Genomic DNA, 23,248 nt, shown 5'->3' on the forward strand with positions numbered 1-23,248 from the left:
AAACCCCGTCTCTACTAAAAATAAAAAAATTAGCCGGGTGTGGTGGCGTGTGCCTGTAGGCCCAGCTACTTGTGAGGCTGAGACAGGAGAGTCTCTTGAGCCCAGGAAGCGGAGGTTGCAATGAGCTGAGATTGTGCTACTGCATTCCAGCCTGGGTGACAGAGCCAGACTCTGTCTCAAAAAAAAAACAAAAACGAAAAAACAATAATAAGCCTTCCATTTGCCTAAATAGGGACAGTTTGCTTTTATTTTATGGGATTTTTTTTTTTTTTGCATAAGTGTATAGCACATTAGTAGTTCCTGATCTTTTTTTATCTCATCTGTATAGAAAGAAGCAAAAGTTCTCTACGTTATAGATTTATGAAACAAGCACTTTAAGAATCATACATTTTTAAGTGATTTTTTAAAAATTAAAATGGCTTTTTTTTTTTTTTTTTTTTTAAAGTAGACAGGGTCTCACTATGTTACTCCTAGGCTCAAGTGATCCTCACACCTCCACCTCCCAAAGTGCTGAGATTACTCTACACCCAGCCTGAACAGCCTGAAAATGGTTTCTTAGGATTTGATCCTTTTAAACATTTGTAACTCTTCCTTGGACCACTGTTATTTATTTATTACAGTGTCACAGCTCAGTTCTGCCTCTTAATGAAGGGAAGGCCATCGTATGATACTCTAACTAGATCTTCAGATGTGCTTTGTGCTGGCAATTAAAGAATCTGTCTTGTTTTAATTAGGCTACTGTTGCATGAGCCATTTATTGGATAAAAGGTAGAAGTAAATATAATAATCTTGTGACAAATATAAGTAGGAAGATAGCAAGAAAATGAGGCAATATTTCTTTTGTTAGTATGAATGGATTCTCTGTTAGTTTCCTATAGACCAGCAGCAGTGCACTGTATTCCTCCATTCTGGAGTGTTCATGAGTGTGTTGGAGGGAGGAGAGGTGAGGTTGGGAAGCTGTATCCAGTAGGACGTCTTTATTTTGCTAAAGTTGGAGAATGCTTCAATGCTCAGTAATTGGAGGTTGACTTGCTTAAGACCTGATCCTGTGGATACTAGATAGGATGAACCTAGGGGCCTTATTCTGATCTGCAGTAACCTGAGGGATTCCCTGACTCTGGTGTTTAGATGTTAGAAACCCAGATGCAGGGGTTGGAGTGTTTTGGGCCATCTGAGCCTACTTTGGGGGTGACTGACTTAAGTCTGAGATTACTTAAGGGCCTACTAAGTTCTCTTCATGGAGATAACTGAGAGCCACACAGGAGTAGATAACTAGGCCTTTGCCACATTGTTGACATGGTCTAGAACTAGAAATCTGGGAGGGAGGTGAAGATGGGGGTAGTATTGTGCTAATGCATTTTCTTTCATGATACAGCCATGAGAGCTTCTGCTGCCATGATCCAAGGAATCAAACTTTTCAACTTAGACAACAAATTTAGGACAATGGCCCTTCCTTTTTGCTTCTCTCTAGGACCCCAGTCCTACCTTCATAGTCTTTTGTGTTGACTACAGTGTGAGGAAATCTTGAGATCAGAAAGATACACAAGCTAACAGTTACAGTTAAGTAGTTCCCACTATATGCCAGTTATTTATGTGTTGTACACTTATTAACTCCCTTGATCCTCAACAATGCTATGTTGATACCATTATAATCCCAATTTTACAGATAAGAAATGGAGGCAAAGGTTAAGAAACTTGCCCAAGGTCAAGACAGCTGGTAATTAATAGCTCTGGGATTTGAATCCAAACATGACACCAGAACTTGTGCTCTTACCATAGGGATATGCTTCCCATCAGCATGTTCCTCAGTAAAACTGGCTCTAAGTTTTGGCTTATGTAACTCGCAGACCAGTTTGCCTACTCTTGAACCTGTTTGTTGGAGCTAATTCTTTTTCCTTCCATGTGTAATCGCTAGATTCTGGTCAGTTTACTTACCTGCTGTCAAGTCTTGTTATCTGCTTGGATTCCTGATCTTTTCTCTAGGCTTTCTACCTCCAAACACAGAGGATTCCTTCTGGCAAGCAATGAACTTCCTGGATTTACTAAATTGGGTTCCTTTTTACTAAAACATTTTCTAACTTTACCATTTATGCCATCCCAGGCTACATCATCATAGATTAGTTGCTGCTGAATCAATTTTGATTCATTACAAAAAGTAGCCTTTGTTTATAGGGCTGTAAGTCGTGGAAAGGCTCAGGAATGGCTTGTTGGAATTCTGTACGTTGATTAGGCCAATGACTGAATGAAATACCTGCTTTATTCGTGGATGAGATAGGCAAATTCACAGATTTGGTGCATTGATATTTCTGAAAACAGAACCCCAAATAGTGATATTCTTTTATTTAAAGCACATGATCAGAAGAATTCAAGATCTCATGCTTATACTGCTAGGGTTGTGTTATGCAGTGATTTTCTTAATGCCTTGATGGCCCTGTTACTTTGTCCCAGATAAAACAGAATGTACTATAAAAATTAGATTTTATAATCCCAGCACTTTGGGAGGCCGAGGTGGGCAAATCACCTGAGGTCAGGAGTTTGAGACCAGCCTGGTCAATATAGTGAAACCCCATCTCTATTAAAAATGCAAAAATTAGCTGGTGTGATACATGCCTATAATCCCAGCTACTCAGGAGGCTGAGGCAGGAGAATTGCTTCAACCCAGGAGGCAGAGGTTGCAGTGAGCCGAGATTGCACCACTGCACTCCAGCCTGGGCAACAGAGTGAGACTCTGTCTCAAAACAAAACAAAACAATAAAACACCATTTACCAAACTGCTCGGAGCAAATGCTGAGTTGACTTGAAGGGTGGATTTTTACTTTTCTTCTTATATCTTTGGAGAAGCTTCATGAGCTCCAGCTACCTCTATATTTGAAGATTACTGACTTGTACAATCTGATTCATTATTTCTGAGATGTAACACCTTTTATTTAGGCAGTCGAGTAATTTTACTGAAATTATCACATAGAAAGTACATACAGTGGCTCATACTACTCTTAAGTGCTGGGTGGTAATCCCAGGACTTTGGAAGGCCGATAGGAAAGGATCGCTTGATCCCAGGAGTGTGAGCCCACATTGCTCCAGAAAAAAAAAAAAATTAGATGGACGTAATGCTGCGCACCTGTAGTCCCAATGACTCTGCAGGCTGAGGCAGGAGGATTGCTAGAGCCCAGGAGTTTGAGGCTGCATAAGCTATGATCACGCCACTGCACTCCAGCCTAGGTGACTGAGTTAAGACCCTGTCTCAAAAAAAAGGACCTTTTGAATCAAAGCAAAGTTATTTCCTCCCTTAATCCTGTTAGTCATTTGGAATTGGACCTCTTGATCATTTCACATAACAGAGTATATTTAAATGAGGATGGTCAGATAGGAAAGGAAGGGAAATTTCAGTTGGAGTTTCTTGAAAGTTATTGCTGACTTGTGATCTTTCTGCTTTTCCTAGGAAGGAATGTAATATTGGCTAGCTTGTGCCCTCAAGTGTTTGGAATGTATCTAGTAAAGCTTGCTGTGGCCATGGTGCTGGCTGGTGGGATTCAAAGGACTGATGCTACAGGAACACGGGTCAGAGGTTAGTACCTGTTTAGAAATTCTGAGTAATAATGCAAGGAGAGAAGCTAGAACTTTTTCTTTGCTGAATAAAAACTGCTTGTTGGACTTTATTTTCCCATAGTAATCTTATAAAGCTGATAATTGAATATCTCTTACATAGTCTAGCATCTATATATCAGAAGCTACTTTCTAGAGTTCTAGAAAGACTGAAACAAGTTAGATTTTTCAATGGCATATACATTTGCTGTAGCTTATAAGGATGCCACAGAATAAAATCTTTGTTTCTATTACTGTATATTTGTCGGCTCTCCAGTCTGCTTTCAAAAGGAAAAAGATTAGAAATAGTGCATTTTAATGTCTCCAGTCAGTGTCTCTCCATCTGTGGCTGTCACTGTGTTTCTCTTAGACTGCTGCTCTCAGTCATCTGCCTGCTGATTCCCCTTCTGCTGGTAGATAGCAAATGTGCCATCTGCCATGGGGTGCTGCTGCAGGTCACACCTTCAAGAAAAGATTACTCTTAAGTGTATAATTATGTCCAGATGGCAGAAAGCTCTTTTGCAGCTAACACACTTAACCAGAGTCTGGCATACAGGTTATTATGGCCCTGTGTATGGGCCATAATAACCAAAAATTAAACCAAAAGACTAAAAGGACATTATTATAAATCAGGCTGTTAGTAGGGACTTGAAAACCATATAGTACAGTGTAGCATAGTAAGTATAAGGTGTACTTATATGTTTTGATCACCTGTTTTGAAAGGCAATCTGCCAAATGTTGAGCTTAAATAGGGGTTTAATTTATTTAGGAAACACTTGAGTATTGCTGAAGAAGCTTGTTTGGTCAGTGAAATCATATGAACCACAGGATATGCATATGTTATTTAAGTTACATTTGTAAAACCAGTACTTATTTTAAGATATGTATTTCACTAAGTTACTAAAATTTTCATAAATGAAAAGGTCTTCACTTAACTGTTGGAATTATAAGTCATTTGCTTGTAAAATCCCTAATACTTCTAAGTGCTGAAATAAAAATAGAATAAAATGCTTCTATGACTTGTATGCAAACATTTAATCATAGTAGTTTGATGTTTTAAAATAGAGTAATCAGAAACTTTATAAGCCAAACACTTTTTGTTTTTGTAGAGACAGAGTCTTACCAGTCTCACATTCCTGGGCTCAAGTGACCCTCTTGCCTTGGCCTCCCAAATGCTGGGATTACAGGTGTGAGTCACTGCACCTGGCCTCAGATATTTTTAAAAATGTTAAACATAGGGCTGAACACCTGGAAATAGCACATAATTTATTAATAGAATTCAGATGTTCTGTCACATTTAGTAATCAATTAGGGACTGTTATATTTATGACAGCTAACTTTTCTAAAGATTTTCTAGTTAAATCCTTTCTCAAACGACCATGTGTACACAGTAAAAATACTATATAAAATTTGTTGGCCTTCCAGATGGATCATTTTCTAATTATTCTTATTCATGGGTCCTTTTATGGAAATCTAAGACTTCACATATTTGCTTTTTCCTAGGTGAATCTCATCTTTTATTGGTTGGGGATCCTGGCACAGGAAAATCTCAATTCCTCAAATATGCAGCAAAGATTACACCAAGATCTGTACTGACCACAGGAATTGGATCTACTAGTGCAGGTATTCTATGTGATAATTTCAAGTATTTAATATTACTTCAGAAGTTAATATGATGGTTTTTTTCTAATGAAAAACTACCTATAATAGAATAAATTTCAAGCTAATTTTTGAGTTACTGCTAAAAATGGAAGGAAATATGCAATATTATTTTGGTAGCTCTAAGAAAATATCTTGAGAGCTCCACCTTCACTTTGCATCTTCGTTTTGAACAATCCTATTCATAGCTTTCTCATTCTCTAGTGATTACCTTCAGAATTTTACGCAGGAAAAAGTCCGTATCATCTGGCATTTTATGAAGACCCAGCAACCAGAATGTTAAACTAAAGAGGGGGATATTCACTTTACCAAATATGGCATAGAGCTTAAGGCATTTTTATGCTCATAAATCTGATAGGGAACAGTAGCTCCTACTGAAATTTCTTAGGGAGAGAATGTTTATTAGTATTTGGAAAATATACTTCCATCATTGCAATGTAGAGCTTCATTCAAAAGTTGTAATGATTCTTTAGCCAAGTACATTTAAAAGCCTTTGCTGATAGAATGTAAAGATTTGATTATAAATAAAGTGACCTCGGGAATTTAGAAAAAAATTATTTTGAAAAATGTTTGATGCTATTTTGTATTTTTATAGTTTTGATTGGGTAATGTTTCTGCCCTTCTAAAAACAGACCCTTGGCTTCACACCTTTTAAAAATGTTTGCTACTTGTTAAGGGAATCAGATAACTTCCATTGGCCTAATGAATGCTCAAATTTCTAATGAAAAACTAATACTTTAAAATTTATCATACAACAGAAAATGGCCCATTAATGGTCCTATATAAGTGGGAAACTATTGTTAAGTAGGTCTCAGTTATATTTTGAAATATAACTGAATAGTATATTAACCATCGACAAGAATGGATTTTTGGAATTGAAAAAGAGTAGACAAACTTCAGGATAGTGGAAGGGGAAGTTGGCAGGAATATATAAAGAACATTTCTCATGCATTTTAAATCCATATGACCCAGTGTTCTAGAGTTCTGTATAAAATGACACCAATAACAAATAAAGATGCTTCCCCAAGTAATTATGCAGAATGCTTCCTAAGTAATTATGTAGAGTGTCAAGAAATGAGTCCAAGCTATCTAGTGAATGACTGGTAATTTCAGTTATCTGGGCAGTTTGAAAGTAAATTGCTGCTGATTCACTGGATTAGTGCATTAGTGTAAAAGTGTATTAGTATATTTCCTCTTTTTTAATGCAAAGATCATAATCCAAATATGAGAGAAAAACAAGTATAGGGAATATAAATTTTAGAGTTGTGGAAAAGTTGTTGTTACTTCTGGTCTACCCAAAAGGCCAGAGTAGCCTTTCTTCAGAATGTGTATTGCAACCCATTAGAGAGTCATGAAAGTCTATTCAGTGGATCAAAACCAGCACTTTCAAAGTGAAAAAAAAAAAAAAAAAAAAAAAACCAGAATACTACATAGTAAAGGTGCACTAAGAGTGTTTTCATACAAATTTTTAACTTGTTAGAGTCATGCTGTTTTTTGTTTTGTTTTGTTTTTGAGATGGAGTCTTGCTCCGCTCTCTAGGCTGGAGTGCAGTGATACAATCTCGGCTCACTGCAACCTTTACTTCCTGGGTTCAAGCGATTCTCCTTCCTCAGCCTCCCAAGTAACTGGGATTACAGGCGTGCACCACCACACCAGGCTAATTTTTGTATTTTTAGTAGAGACAGGGTTTCACCATGTTGGCCAGGCTGGTCTCGAACTCCTGACCTCAAGTGATCCACCTGCCTCGGCCTCCCCAAGTGCTGGGATTACAGGTATGAGCCACTGTACCCGGCCCTAAGTTTTCTGTACCATGGATTATGGTAAAAAGTTTTGATAGACATTGTTAGGAAAGCTAGAAACCCCAAATTGTAAAATTAGAGGGTATAGTTATATGGGAACCTAAAATTGTATAAGGTTTTGGATGGCCAAATGCATGCGTACTTCCTCAGACTTCAGGAATGTTTTCTCAGCCCAAATAACATGCTTGATGCCTCCATCCTACTCACCTATCTCCTTAGTGGCATAAGTCATTGGTTCATGTTTATATTCTCAGGACACTGATATTTACTATGGCCAAAAGGGTAGAAAACAGTTCTTCGGATATAGTATTGGTAATTGAGGCTAGACCAGGAAAAAAACAAAAAAAAAAAAAAAAAAAAAAAAAAAAAAAAAAAAAAAAAAAAAAAAAAAAAAAAAAAAAAAAAATCTATGTGCTACAGTTTTTTAGTTTCTAATGTTTGAATTCTAAATCTTTTTTCAGTCATTAATTTTAAAAAATTCTTAGAGTGATAAAATTTAAGATAACAAAAGGTAATGGTTTCCACGTCCCAAGCTTAAGTGAAAATTGGTTGTCTATTTATAAATTGATATAAAAACCTAACCCTTTGATGTCACTACAAATAGATTGTTATAATTAGTCAGAATAAAAACTCAGCAGTAAGTTGCTTTATTTGGTGATATGGCTTTATATATGCTTTATTTCTAATAAGCACATATGTTGTTCCTATTATATTAACCACTGAGCTCTTTGTTGGAAAGTAATGCTTTTATTTTCATTTTAATATTTTAACATTTTTCTTTTAATTGCAATTAGACAAATGAAATTTTCTTTATATATATTTAACAGTCAGAAGTATTTTACTTTTAAAAGCTATGAACTAGTTAATGGACAATATTTTAATAATCTGGTATATTAAATTCAAAGTTTAACATCTGGCAAAACTTTGCTTCACAAATTCACTTTTTTGGAATGATAGGAAATATATACAACTCAGAATCCGTATTTAGACAAATGCCCTTTTCCTTTCCTCAACAAAAAAGCTTTAAAAAGTGCAGTATAAAAGTTTTAGATATGAAGGCACTGCATAACCTGCATCATATGGCTGTCTTGCTTAGCTGCAAGAATAATGAAAATATTCTACTCTTAATTTTATGGAGTGTAAGAAACTTTTTAAGGAAGGTCTTAACTCTCAAAGAAAAAGAAATGTTATTTAGCCCATTTAATGAATTCTTTTCCAAGACTGCTTTTCAAAAGCTTGTTGGAAAAGCTGTCAGAGTATGTGAACCACAAATATGCCTTATTTCATTCTGCATGAGTGTCAGAGGAAATGGGGAAGAGTACTACAGGTGTGAAAATATATATATTTCCAAAATAGTACCGTATCTATTAGGATAAAGCTAAATATACCTTTCTAAATCCATGGTTTTTATATAAATACTGCCAATAATATGATCTGTTAAAAGAATTTTTAAAGTTCGTGGTATTTTTAGAAATCAAATGAATAAATTTGAGCCATTATAATCTCTTATTCTTAAACATAAGGAGTTTGTATTTTCTCCCAATGTTGTATTTGGTCTTGAATTCACTGGGCAGTAATGATACATGATTCAAGCAACGTTCTGATGTTCTAAACTCTGTTATAAAAACAAAAACCATAGCCAGGGGACCTTATAAACAATTAGCCACATTTGTTATTTTCTTACAAAGCAAACCAAATGCTGTCCAGCATCACATGAACTATAAGAGTAGCCGTAAGAGGCTTGAAGGTGGCTTGGAAAATCGGATCCTAAAGTTTTTGGTAGCACATAGTTGATTTCAAATCCTCTCTTTAAGGACATGGCAAAAAAGAATGGAAATTTGACCCTTAAACTAAAATGACACTGTATGTCTTCACAGGAAGAAACATTTTAGTTGAAGTAAACTTTGTTCTTTCAAAGGCCAGTAAAATAGTGGTCCAAAGATTTTGTCCGGGAGGCTAAGACATCTTTACAACCTGGTCTAATGATTCATGTTTCTTTATAAGTCCTTTCATTACATATAAAGGAGAGGAAAATAATATATATGCTTTAATCAGATTAGTTTCAGAACAAATAAAATAACACATTAGAGAAAAAAATTACTTAAAAATAGTTGTATTTATATTCCACAATTTGTTCAAATACTGGTTTTCTTATAAACTTTCTACAGGATGTTTTTAAACAAATTCTTCACATTTTGTTTTGACTATGTACTTACGGAATTTCAGGGAAATAGTTCTGTGTATTTTTAATAGCTTAATTTGTACTAAAGGGATGGTAGGTGGTCACATGCAGTCCATGTGGGATTCTAACATGACATTTAGTGAGTTTTCTGATGTGGACCATCCTTTTGATGCTGAAGGTAATGCATCTGTTGAAAGAAGTGACTGTAGATTTGGATTACTACTCTCTGCATCTTCCAGTTTTTCTGTGTTATCTTCCCAATTAATGTGGAATCTTGTGACTCTGGGATTAGATGCCAAAATATTCCTTTGAAGCTAGAGGAAAAAGGAAACATACAGATGGTAAACACTAAGAAAGTTAGATCACCATATGCAAAATAGGAGCTTATAAAATGGTTCACGTTAGTACTCCTAAAAAGGCTAACTTCATATACAAAGGTATAATTCAAATAAAGTACTTTAAATATAAATAATAAGACGTAAGGACTAGGGCTGTAGAAACGAAGTTATTTTAGATGAACAGAAACAAGATGTGGAGAATCTGAGGGGATTCATATGGCTCTTTAACTACTTAACTCCTATACTTCTGTTTTCTAAAAGAATCCTCTTTTTTGAAAGTGAATGCTTTAGAAGATGCATTATTTAACAAGATACTCTGTTGTTTAGATTGACGTGTTTTAAAGGAAATAGTAATACAACTTATTATTAATGGTTTCCTATACCTTTCAAAGATGGCTCATTCTTAGAAACAGTAGTCCTATTTATTTTCTTTTCTGTTATACAAGGTGCTTTAGAGGTAACAAATTGGATCAATGGAAGGTACCACAACAAGGGTTAAATATGGTGCTGGCTTATTATCAGAAAGGATAAATAAATTCTATTCTATTGCCATGTAATTTTTCTGGCATGGTCTGGCAGATAAGAGTGTCATGTTCAACTTCATTTACTTTGCACTCTCACAAAATCACCAGTTACCAAACTGTTATATTCCCAGTGAAAAATCAGAAAGGACTAAATATCTTTAAGAATGCTGAATCATAGATTTCAGCTTCTCAGAATTTAAGCTGTTTTCAGTTACCAGAAATATTTAAGACCGTTAGTCTAACCTCTAAGAATAGCAGATAAAGCAAAGCATATAGGTGTTTTAAGATAACCATGTTCGTAGGAAAAACAAACACAAAACTTCTCTCACAATTTTGGGAAGAGTTACACACAGAAATATCATTGTTGAATAATCAGTACAACAAAAACAAATTTATATGTCCTAAAGGTTGAAATGAACAGAATCATGATATATGGGAAAAGCTATACAGAAAGCCATAAAAAATATCCTGTCTCTTACAAGAGGTACTTTTGCCGGGTGTAGTGGCTCATGCCTGTAATCCCAGCACTTTAGAAGGTCAAGGCAGGCAGATCACTTGAGGTCAGGAGTTCAAGACTAGGCTGGCCAACATGGTGAAACTCTGTCTCTACTAAAAATACAACAATCAGTTGGGTGTGGTAGCATACACCTGTAGTCTCAGCTACGTGGGAGGCTGAGGCAGGAGAATTGCTTCAACCTGGGAGGCAGAGGTTGCAGTGAGCCAAGATTGTGCCACTGCACTCCAGCCTAGGCAACAGAGCAAGATGCCATCTCAAAAAAGAAAAAGAAAAAGAGGTACTTTGATTTTTCTAAACCGTCAGAGATGCTCAAGGTGTCTGCCCACATTAATTACTAATGACTCATTTGGAGGTAGGATTTGAAGTCATTCATGGTAATAGAACAATAATTAGTTTGCCCAGTTGGCATAAGGACCTCAGATTTATTTTGTCTCAAAGCCATTTTAATAGTGTACTATGAAACTGCAATAGCAACTGCTTTAAAAATTGCACAGTAAAAGTAGTTAAAAAGGAATAGTAAGAACATTACCTTAGAAAAGTCTGGTTTTACTGGTGGATTTTCTCTTAATTCTGTCTCGGTATATTCATTATTTACATAATAGCCAACTCTAATAAATTCTTGTCCTCGATAGGTGCAAGTAATTAGCACAACAGTTACACCTACTGCATCTGCATCTGGAATGAGTCCTGGATTAGGTGCATCAGCCTAGAATAATTTAAAAAGAAAGACACACACACAAAAGGCTGTTAGCGGCAGGCCAGACTGGAGTTTCAGTTACCTAGAACCATCAGTTGAAGATGCAACAAAAACTTGAAAATCATACTGGGAAGGCAAATGCTTATTTTTGACTGACTTATAATAAGCTAGAAATGACAGTTCATGTTTCGCCACAGTGTATCTAAGGACCCTCATACTTGAAAGCATGACTACACTTCTAGAAGGAAGAAAGTCTGGTTATACTGCATGGTGGTTCATGAGGGATTATGCAATACTCATTATAAAACCTTTACAGTCAGTAACCGATTTTAACCTTTTCAGTCATAAAATTCAGACATAAATTAGTAAGTATTAAATTAGCTCCTCATAGCCTGTTGGCAGCAAATGTTTATTATACCATTTTCCCTCTTCAACCCAGGATACTTACATTCTCATACCCACTCAACCACCCCCACAGATATTCTAACAGTAAATTAGTATAAAACTGAACAGCCTCACATCACATTTCGGTACAATAAAGAAAGGTGTAAAAAATAACCTTTGGTCAGGTGTGGTGGCTCACATCTATAATCCCAGAACTTTGGGAGGACGAGGCAGGCAGATCATGAGGTCAAGAGATCAAGACCATCCTGGCCTACATGGTGAAACCCCAACTCTACTAAAAATATAAAAATCAACTGGGCATGGTGGCGCGCACCTGTAGTCTCACCTACCAGGGAGGCTGAGGGAGGAGAATCACTTGAACTCGGGAGACAGAGGTTGCAGTGAGCTGAGATAGCGCCACTGCACTGCAGTCTGGTGACAGAACGAAGACTCTTGTCTCAAAAAAAATTGAAAATGAGATGGAAACAGCTACATAGCAGATTTTCAAAAAATATTAATAATCTAGACTCTACAATATAATATGCTGGTTAAACCACACATAATGTAGTAACCAACAAAGGTAAAGATTGTTTTAGGCAGACATCAAAGACCTTGTTTTAAATCAAACTATTTTAAGGTGAACCTTGAGGAATGCAGAAAGTAAATCAAGCAAGTTAGACTAGACTAGGAGCATAAGCGAAGGGCAGGGCCCCATCCACGGTAGTATGCAGGATAGTAATGAGACAACCAGATGGAAGCAGCCACAGGATGCAGAACACTGGCAGGGATAGCTGAGGCATCTGAAGCAGCCATCTGGGTGGTAAATGGATCATCAAGACCCAGTGAATTGGCTTACCTGTTTGTTGCCAGGGGACCAAGGAATATTCCTGGGCCTACATGAACACTTTAGTCAATGCCATAGCTTCGGAAAATTGAAGGCTAATGTTTACTGTATGCCTACTACAGGTAGATGATACAAAAAGGTATAAAATCGCTACTTAGTCTCCTAGGCTAAAAACCTGAGTCACCCTCACCCCCTTATCTCCCACATCTAGTCAGTCTCCACAGTTTTCATTTCTGAAGGCTGAATTCATGTCATCTCCCATCTGAAATATTGCTTAAAATTGTCTAACTGGTTTCCCCAGCTCTAGCCTGTCATTTGCACTGCTACCTGCATTAATACAGATCTGTTACTTTCTCTTTGGTTTTAAAACCTCAGGTTATTAAAACCCTCAGAGGAGTATTCCATTTTAAATAAAATCCCAGTTCTTTAAGTTCAGTGATAAGGCCCTTCTCAGTTTGCCTCCAACCAACATCTCCATTCATACCTACTTTAACTCCACCCTTGTTACAGACATATGAATTACACAGGTTCTTTAAAACGTGGTGATAATCTTTCACACTTTGTCCAGGCGCAGTGGCTCACGCCTGTAATCCTAGCACTTTGGGAGGCTAAGACAGGCAGCTCACTTGAGCCCAGGAGTTTGAGGTCAGCCTGGACAACATGGCGAAACTCCAGCTCTACAAAAACAAAAACGATTAAATTTAAAAAAGAAATCTCTTACCCTCTGTGCCTCTAACATATTGTTCCCTTGGCCTGAAAGGTCCTTCTCTTACATCCTGAAAAATTCATCTTTTAATCTTTTTTGGAGCCTATTCTCCAAAAAAAAAAAAAAAAAAAAAAAATTGGGGGGAGTGTATTCTCAGTGAAGCCGTTTCTTTTTTTCTTTTTTGAGACAGAGTCTTGCTTGTCACCAGGCTGGAGTGCAGTGGCACAACCTCGGCTCAATGCATCCTCCGCCACCTGGATTCAAATTATTTTTTGTATTTTTAGTAGAGACAGGGTTTCACCGTGTTGGCTAGGATGGTCTTAATCTCTTGACCTCGTGATCCGCCTGCATCAGCCTCCCAAAGTGCTGGGATTACAGGCATGAGCCACCGCACCCAGCCAGCCCTTTCTAACTCAGAAGGTGGAATCAATAGATTCCTTTTTTATGTGCAGATATTTCTTGTCACAAATCCTCTAAGAATGTATGTCCTATGATCTAAATATGTTTATTCTTCAGTCTTCTCTTCTAGATGCTATGCTTTATCCAGGGAAGGAGTCCCATCCAGTTCATCTTTACAATATCATGTGTGGCTCAGCACTGAGCACTTAGTATTTTGGAATTCTTTGGTAACTCAGTTCCTGCCCTGAAGGGGTTTATGATCTCTTTTGAAAGACACCAGGATAGGAACAGCCACCCTTGTCCCTGAGAATATGCTATTTGTCTTAGAGATACTATGCACCCCTGCCCAGAGGGGTTAGATTACTTCCACTGCACCCAAACGGATTCTAATATACCTGGAAGTGGGTGGAAATGGGAAATATATAATAGTTCAGCACTGCTATGAGAACTCTTCCTCCACATTGCTTCCCTTCCCTTCAGTAAATTGGTTCTTGGCATGTTTCTGTTTTAAAATTTGTTGCAAATATAAAACAATTTTTAAAAGCATTTTAAAATTTGAAAAAGATTCAGTTTGAGCAAATTTGAGTAGAGAAACTTCTAGGCCTTTCAAATAATTTAGGATGGAGAAGTGATGAGCAGAGATCTTTGTTTTGACTCTGGCTGGCAATACGAGGCAGATGTCTGGACATCTTCCTGCTAGCCTTTGACTCACTCAGAAGAAAGACATGTTTAACTATTTAGAGAGGCAAAATCATGGCAGACCAGGAGATTACCATAGCAGTTTAAAAACACAAAACAAAAGCTGTAATTTAGTCTTTCTGTTGATAATGGTGAATTTTATAAAACCTTTAGGCTGAACATACATTGTGCCTCCTCTGTTCTTTTTGGCAACATGTACACTGATACCAAGGTAAAACTACATGAAGATCACCAGTAGGAAATACTTTTGAATAAAATTTTTTCCTACAGCACTTTGAGCCAAAAACTTAGGAGTATTCTTAATAACACAAAGAAAAGATTTTCAAGGGTTTGTTTCAATAACAAGGCATTTATCTGTAAGTTCTTATAGTAGCAAAAAAGGTGTATTAGTACAGTGCCAACCCTGGTTTATTTTACTGTATCATGAATTATCAGTAAAGTATGGGTTCCCTAAGCCTGTGGGTCATATCAAGTCCTGCTTTTTTGTAAAACAATTTCAAGAAGCTAAGAGAATAAAAATGTAGTTCTAACTATAGGAATAGGGCACTATTTATCAGTGATTGTACTGTTTTATTCCCTGTAACATTTTAATGAGATAGAATATTATCCACATTTTATAGAAGACTGGAGTGATTAAGGGAAGTTAGGGAGGTAAAGTCACACATGGCTAATAAGCAGAGGTGTCGGGATTTGACCTATATCTGTAACTGCAGTACTTCCTCCTACAGAACAGGGCATTCTGTTACCCATGTCTTTTGTAGGGTTGTGCACTCATACAACTTTAACAGCACTTTTAATTAATATATTTAATATATTTAGGAGAGGGGAGGGAAAGGTAGCAGCTCTAGAGATGGCATGTGTCTAAGTAATTCTTTGCCAGTTTCTGATGGGATTAGTTGACCAAGGGTATTCATTTAAATTGGTCCTGTCTGCAAAGTGAGAAACAGAGGTCAGGGATAGAAATAGCTAGATTTTCTTTCTGGATTAAAAGTCTCTTCAGTGAGTTCCACTTAACTGATGCGACTTTTTTGGGTTGAAGTACTTGTAACAGAAATTAATAGTAGTTTTAAAAAACCTAGGGCTAGTTACTCTTTTGTCTGTTATAAATATCTCCCTTACAAATAAGCATGCATAGCTGAGGAATAATTGAATGGTTTTATATAGCAGTTTAATGTGGATTAAAAGAAGTAACACTTTTGAATATAGAAGACGATGTCCAAAACCTTGGTATAGATCCAAATACTCAAAGTGGTATCTAAGAACATAATCTTTATTAGTAGAACTTCTCCTCCCAAATAACTAGTGGGTAGTAAAATTTGCAAAAGTAGTCCTCTATAAGACAATGTAGATTATTAGATGCTTTAGTAAACTCTGGAATGTCATTCTAGTGACCCAAGATCACACATCTCTATCCACCAAACATATCTCTTAACTGAGCTCAACTACTGATTATGCTGAAATAAAGTTGTTTTTGTTACATCATCATCAGTCATAGTGGCTGAAACCATAAACTGAAGATGCATATTACTAACAACGCCAGTTATATGTATTTTGAATCCATGTTCTGGGTTGCTACACAGCCACCCTGGAAGACTGATAACTGAGGTGCTATTCACAGGAAAAGCCCAAAATTTACCACCCTGTGTGCCATGATACAGTAAAAGGTTTACTGTAGGCTATGCATCTCCCTAAAGTAAACATCACATTAACATCTATCAGCATATAAAACCAGGAAGTAGAGTTCCTTTGTGACATACCACCCAAACAGGATGGAAGCAGATTAAAAGTGAATGCAGCAGAAGCAGAGTCACTTAACCCAAAGGAAAGGGATAAGGGTTTTAAGATAATAGGTAATATAGTCTATTTTGAAACATATTTGGCACACACATTTACCAAGATTAATCTTACCTGAAATACAAACATATGCCTTCCTGCAGGAACAGGACCCACTAAAACAGAGTCTAAAACTTGATCGTATTCTTCACTTTCTGCAGAGCCCACATATATAATTTTCCATTCCAAGTCTAGGGTTAAAAAAAACCAAAGAATTATTTCATATTCAGTAATTATATTACCAGATGACATCAAAGACCCTTTTAATGTCCACCTGGCCATTTACTGGCTGTTACAATCGGCTTCTTATAGCAGAAAATCCAGAAAGACAGTGAAATGCTCCTTACAAAGTTCTTACCAGCGTTCATACATATCAGAGTTTCTTAAAATACTCTTGTGAAACACTAGTTCCTGGGCAGTGCCTCACAAACAAGATAACATAGTCAAACACTTGGGAAATGCTGTAAACCTTGTCTCGAGGATTCATAAAGCACATTGACATAGTAAGTTTTCTGAGACCTCCTTCAGTAAAGAACATTAGTAACATTATTCCAGCATTTCCCAAATTCATTTGGCTATGGAATCCCCCTTTTCTGGTATGTTATCTTTTAATGCCCTCCTCAACACACTTTGGAAGGGCAGCCCTATATTGTGTTGTAGAGATCCAAATCATCACAGAGCTCCAAAGCAGAAAAATTACTACAAAACCTCCCTTACGGCTTGGAAGTGGCTTCAGCTCATCAACTGTGAAAGGACAATAGTCGGGTTTTTTCCTTATGGCACCCCCTCGTGTCAAACATTCTTTAAATTGGGAAGAGGAAACCAACATCTTTATACCACGTAATAGATTATACACAGTGTAGATAGGCAGGAGGGTAAGACATTCAGGTAAACCAAGGCATTACATATAATTCAATAGAGCAGGTTTTTTTGAGTATGTTTTATAATGTATTGTGAAATGAACCCAGACATGAGTAGAACTCTTCGGAGGAGACTCCTATTTAGTAGAGGGAAGACAACTGTGTAATACAAATCATCTCTGAAAGACCTCTTCGTCTTCTCTGGGTATTTTGCACTGTGGGGCCTGCCTCTTGCATACACCACACTGTTACACAAGCACTCCCAAAGGGTGAGTTTCTGGGTCACTCATTATAATCTAGTTAGTGCCACCATGTGTTGCCATTTTTGTGTAACTGTGTAGATATTTTTGTTCCCTAAATTGATAACAGAAATAGTAATGCACTGCTTATTTATATTGTATTATAAACTATAATCTACTGAACTGAAAGCTCCTTTAAGTTTTTATTTTTTTCTTATTAAGTCAGTATTTCTGAGGACCTATTATGTCATGGCTTTGTCCTAGACCTAGACCACTTATATTTCCAGCTTCCAGCACATTTCCAGATGCAGGGTTCTGCATCTGACATCTGAGATCATCTGTTGATGGAGATAGAGAGGAAGCAGGCCATATGAGTACCTCATGAGAGGGAACAGCAAATACAAAGGCCCAGAGGTAGGGCATGCTTGGCAAGAAAAAGCAAGGAGGCCAGGGCTGGAGCAGAATGAAAGTAAGGGGGTGGGGGGGGGGGCGCAGAGAGCCAGATTATGCAGTTTTCATGGCCATCATAAAGACTCTGGCTTTAACACTGAGTGGCATGGGAAACCATCAGAGGGTTTTCAGCAGAGCAGTGACAGGATCCAACTTTCATTTTAAAAGGAATGCTTTGACTACTGTGTTCAATACAGAATGTAAGACAGCAAGAGAAGAAACAATTATTTCAACAATTGAGGCAAGAAATTATGATGGCATGGACCTCCTGAGGCCATGGGGCTATGCAAAAGTTACATTCTAGATAAAATTCTGAAGATGAAAGCAACAGGAGCCACTTTTGCATGGGGATGACTCTGGTGGGGAAACAATCAGGAGTTCATTTTGGATATATTTGAGATGTCTGCTAGCTATCTAAGTGGAGATACTGAATAGGCAGGATAAAAATTTGGAGACTGTCAGTGATATGTAAAGCCCTAAAAATAGATGGGCTTGCTCTAGGGAGATTTGAGCCCTCCAAAGATAAGAGGACAATAAGACAAAGAAACAAAGTAAGTTACAAAACAAGTGGCAAAATGAGGTAGGTGACCCAAAAGCCAAATGAAGAAACTATTTTAAGAAAGTGGTGTGAAAAGTACTAAACTACCTAAGTGAGGATAACACTAGGAATTACCAGAGTGGCTGGCAATGGCTCTCGACTATAATCTCAGCATTTTGGGAGGCTGAGGTGGCTGGATCGCTTTAAGTCAGGAGTTCGAGACCAGCCTGGCAAACACGGTAAAACCCCATCTCTACTAAAAATACAAAAATGAGGGGGGTGTGGTGGCACATGCCTGTGATCCCAGCTACTTGGGAGGCTGAGGCACAAGAATCGCTTGAACCCAGGAGGTGGAGGTTGCAGTGAGCCGAGATTGTGCCACCACAAATCCAGCCTGGGCAACAGAATGAGACTGCCTCAAAAACAAAACAAAACAAAACAAAACCGCCCCCCCCCCACACACACAAAAGGTTTTCATAAAATTTTAATTTCATATGTAATTGTACCACTACATATAATGCCCTTGATCCTAAGTGGTATAAATTGGCATTTGTGGACTGGCATAAGAACACAGCCATAACTAATACACCTATTTTAGAAAATATCTACTATATACTGGGCATTAGTCCTGCCACTTCATACCTATTGTTTAAACCTCAACAGCTTTATCATATGAATCAAATTATCCCTACGCAAATAAGAAAGTTGAGACTCTGAGAGGTTAAGTAATCTGTGCAAATTCATACAGTTTGTACATCAAAGAATCAGAATCCAAGCTATGCCTCTGTAACTACAAACCCCGGGCTTCTTCCAAAAATCTAACTGGGAAGATCAATTCTTTCTAGCTCTGAAATTAGCAGTGGAATAGGGAATTTATTTGCAGGGGAAGTGAGGGCAGAAGCAATGAAGAGATAATCTAGCTTAACAAGAACAGGCTGCAACTCAGGGAGCACTTGTACATTGATTTTTATGTTTATGGGATGCTTGCTATAGTTACTGAGTTTTACATGCTCAGTACTTTTTTTTTATACATTGGCATAAGTTTCTTTTTTTTTTTTAAACCCAGCTTCCCAGCTTTCATGTCATTCCTCTGCCCCCTGTATTTGAGGGAGGAAGGGTAAGGTCAGATGTTTTACATAAGTTCTCAGTTGAAATTTGTTCGTTTATTTTAAAGGTAACTGATTGTTTTATTTAATCATGGTAACCATGATTAAATGATTTACCCAGCCTGAAAGTATTTCCATTTGTGGTGAGAGTGAGTGAATGAGGGAAGTCATCAAGGAAATTTTTAGCTAATTACACTACTTGGGAAGACCTGTGGTCTAGTGCAAAGTATCTAGGCTTTGGAATTAGAACAAGCTGAAGTTGGAAAGTATGAAGCACCATGCTCAATTTTAGTATATAAGTATTCAATTGAGAGTAGCTGTAATGAAGATGTAAACTTAAGAATGGCAGGATGGTCAATCAAAACTTGTATAGGCCATGGTGACCATCAAGCACATCCAGGGTCTTCTATCTCTCAAACATTAAAGCCTCAGCACCTCTCATTTTTAAAGGATGTTTTAACTCCTGATATAAGCCTTATATTAGAACCAAATTATCTTAAGACCAGATATTCCTCAAGGCTTTTTCTGAAGCAAAGCTACAGGGCAGCTCTAGGAGAGTGAATGTTTGGGGGCTATTAATAAAAGTATGAAAAATGGTGGCCAAACTCTGCTTTGAGACTTGAGACAAAGTAACTTATAAAGAAAATTCTTTTCAAAATATTCTATAATTTGGGCTGGATGCAGTGATTATAGTCACAAAACTTTGGGAGGCAGGGGTTTGAGACCAGCTTGGGCAACATGGCAATACTCCATTTCTACAAAAAATTAAAAAATTAGCCCGATGTGGTGGCACATTGACCGTGGTCTCAGCTACTCAGGAGGCTGATTGAGATTGTAGGGAACTGTGTTTGCACCACTGCACTCCATCCAGCCTGAGTCACAGAGTGAGACCCTGTCTCATTTAAAAGAAAATTTTTTTCTATAGTTTAACAACAGAATTTTTTAAAAAAAACTATAATATAAAAGTATGGAACCTATAAGAAGCCTTTGCTAAGTAAACCCAATTTCCTAAATCCACATAGCCTCTAGGTGGAGTACACAGGCATGGCACCTTTTTGAAAGATTCCTTTGCAGCTTTGGTATGACTCAGCTTAAAATATTTTTTAAAATACTAAATAGTAATGGTGACTTGGAAGTGAAATATATCATTGGAAATAAGTATATTCTTGACACCAGTACTGTAAAACCCTGATGTGATTCAGCTGGTATCTGAATGGATCCCACTTAAAAATGGAACATGTTTTGGCTTCTATGAATGGCTGGTTTCATCTATAACGACATCCTGAGTCATCTATCTTCTTTGTTCAGAGCTGATTCCTAAAATGGAAGGCATCACTTGAGAAATACCTGTAATTTGAATAACTTCTGGTGGTATATTTGAAGAACACTGTGGTATAATTTGGAATGGACTGACCAATGGTTTTTCTTTTGTCTGTTTTTATATGCAATTGGCAATAAAAAAGAAAAATTTACTGACTGTTGGGGGTGAAAAATGGGCCTGGTAGCTGCAATGCTTATATTAATAGCAGTATCATAAGAAAGTAATCAGATGACTTCAGAGTAATAAGAAAAATAACCCTTAATGTTATCAATGGCCTATTTGAAATTATTTTAATAAATGAATTATCTTTTAAAATTTGCCCTATATGTGTATTAATGCTCTACATAGGTCTTAAAAAACAGGGGCACATGTTAAAGTAATAATTGTGATTACCTAAAGGAGTGAGATAGGGGAAGGCATTTAATACAGGGAACTGTTTATATATGCCTGTACAACTTTCTAGAAGTTTATTACAATGAATATATATTGTTTTTATAAAGTTAACGCCTCACGTAAGATATATACATTTTAGAGATTAAAAACTAGTTTTTAAAATGAAAATTTTACATGCTATGGTTAGCCAAATCATCTTCAATGCATTTTTAAAATATACTTCTAATTCAAAGATGTCCCTCATCGATGAAGTTAAACTTTTTCCCCTTCAAAACTGGCAAATTAAGCACTGAATTACTTTAGTAAAATAAAAACAAAGATAATTGTCGTTTTAGCTTTCTAAATATTACTACACATATTTTAAAATTGGTATTTTTAAGACCTTGGAACATACGTAGAAAAAATACCAAGAATTCTTGGACTAAGTATTTTACCTTAATTTCCTAGCCTACGTTTGTGTTTTATGTTCAGGGTGTGTTGTGTATCTGGATGTGGAGTTATTTTAGATTTCAACACGTTCTTGAAGAAAGTCTTCCTTCAGACTATTTAAAAGGCAAAGATTAAGTCCTGGAAATTATTAAAGTATCTAATTTCTGCTCTTAGGTTAAATGTAACTTCCTAGCTCAGCTCTTATTTCTCTTCCTGAGATTAGCTTTTCGTCATTAGGGGAAAGGAGTCCACGTTGGTTGGGGAGCCTGAGCGCCAGCATCCCGGCGCATCCCAGGCGCCGGCCGAGGAGGACCGGCCGAACAGGACCCGCGGCCCCCGGGGAACGCCGGCGCCCAGCCCGCGGCGCGGAGGGGCCGAGCCTGCGCCCGCCTCCCCTGCTGGTTGGTCGAGGGAGCCAGAAATCAGCGCGAGGACAGCCTCGCTCTCCTCCCTGAAGCGGCCGGGCATGGCCAGCCAGGAGTGTGAGGCGACTCCACTGTGAGCTCTGGAGAGTGACTACCTGCCTTTCGCCGGGGGCTGGAGGGCAGGCGGGCGGCGGGGCAAGAGGAGGCGCCGTGCGCCGGGGTCGCTGGCCCAATTCTCGACTCGGGGTAAGATGGCTCCGCTCCGAACTCGCCGGCGCCACTACACGCACAGCCTCTCCCTTCCCAGCCTCCGTGCCCGGGCCCGGAGGGTCGCGGAGGCTGGTCGTGGAGCCGGCCCCGCGCGATCCCCGGCGGCGCCGCGGGCGCGGGCGCGAGTGCGGGTCTCTGAGCTGCCCGCCCGCAGACAAAGCTGACAACATGGCTACCTCCGCTCCTCGGCTCAAACAAGTTCCTCGCAAGTTGAGCCCGGCAGGCGCCTGGGCTGCGGCGGAACGCCGCGCGCGCCTCGGCTGCCGTCGTCCATCAACTTCAAGTTTCCCTCCGCAGAGGAGCCCGCGGCCGCCCGGCGCCGAGCACGGCCGCCCAGTGCGAGGCCGGGCCCGGGAAACTTTCAACGTCTGCAGCCCGCAACTGACAGCCCGGGTGCGCGGGCGCCGCACTCACCTTCAGACAGGTCCTCGATGCACTCGAAGGTGATCTCGAACTGGAACGGGTTGTAGAAAGGAGAAGGATTATCCAGCACCACTACATTGTTCACCTGAACCTTTGCCATATTTTGAAAAAAACACAAACAATGGGAACTGGGGCTGGTTGCGGCACAATAAAGTCCAGCGCGCGGCCGCCCGGGAGAGCGCAGACCCCCGCCCCAGCGCCGGCCCGACGTCGTGCAGTGGCGACTTGAGAAACTTTTTTTTCCCCTCTTTTTATTTACACGGGAGCACTCCACAGTGTTTTGCAGCTTTCCTATTTCACTAAACTACAGCCCATTCTGCTCTGATAAGTAGCAGCGTTGCCCTCGATTGGCTGCACCCGAGCTCTGACCCTCCTCCTCCAGCGAGTGCCTCGGCAGCCAGCAAGATGGGCTCCCGCTCCCGGAATGGACTCGGAAACTTTAACTGCGGCTCCACCTGCTGGTGTGGATTAGGACAAAGGCGGAGAACAAAGTGAGTGGAATAAGGGCTGGGAGGCCCGCGCGGAGGCCGCCGCTGGCGGCGCGGAGAGAGGCGGCGGGGGCGTGGCCGCGGCGGGGAGGCGTGGCCGCGGCGAGAGGGCGCGATCCGGGCGACGCCCGCCCCTCGAGTTGGTTTCGTATGAGGTGTTTTGGCGTTTTTTGTTTTTTTGGTTTTTTGTTTTAACGCTTTTT

General features: G+C 38.7%; 2 protein-coding genes across 8 annotated transcripts in view; one reads left to right on the top strand and one right to left on the bottom strand.

The window, feature by feature from the left end:
• MCM9 (minichromosome maintenance 9 homologous recombination repair factor) overlaps window positions 1-23,248 on the top strand; it is a 145,410-nt gene that overhangs the window by 23,445 nt on the left and 98,717 nt on the right. For 5 of the 7 annotated variants that reach the window (XM_037742949.1, XM_017541070.2, XM_017541066.2 and 2 more), the window contains 2 exons: window positions 3,440-3,565; window positions 5,086-5,205. In XM_037742949.1, coding sequence (XP_037598877.1) covers window positions 3,440-3,565; window positions 5,086-5,205 — 246 coding nt within the window. Of the gene's footprint in view, window positions 1-3,439; window positions 3,566-5,085; window positions 5,228-20,664; window positions 21,378-23,248 lie in introns of those variants that run through there. The other 2 variants (XM_017541071.2, XM_017541072.2) reach the window with 2 other exon arrangements.
• ASF1A (anti-silencing function 1A histone chaperone) lies at window positions 7,772-23,101 on the bottom strand. Its single transcript, XM_017541073.2, has 4 exons — window positions 22,549-23,101; window positions 16,239-16,354; window positions 11,131-11,307; window positions 7,772-9,536 (listed from the first exon to the last, which is right to left on the bottom strand). The coding sequence occupies exons 1-4, from the start codon at window positions 22,655-22,657 to the stop codon at window positions 9,324-9,326; spliced, it is 615 nt and encodes a 204-aa protein (XP_017396562.1). The 5' UTR covers window positions 22,658-23,101; the 3' UTR covers window positions 7,772-9,323.

The sequence above is a fragment of the Cebus imitator genome, unplaced genomic scaffold, assembly GCF_001604975.1.
Source record: "Cebus imitator isolate Cc_AM_T3 unplaced genomic scaffold, Cebus_imitator-1.0 Scaffold130, whole genome shotgun sequence".
Taxonomy (NCBI): Eukaryota; Metazoa; Chordata; class Mammalia; order Primates; family Cebidae; genus Cebus; species Cebus imitator.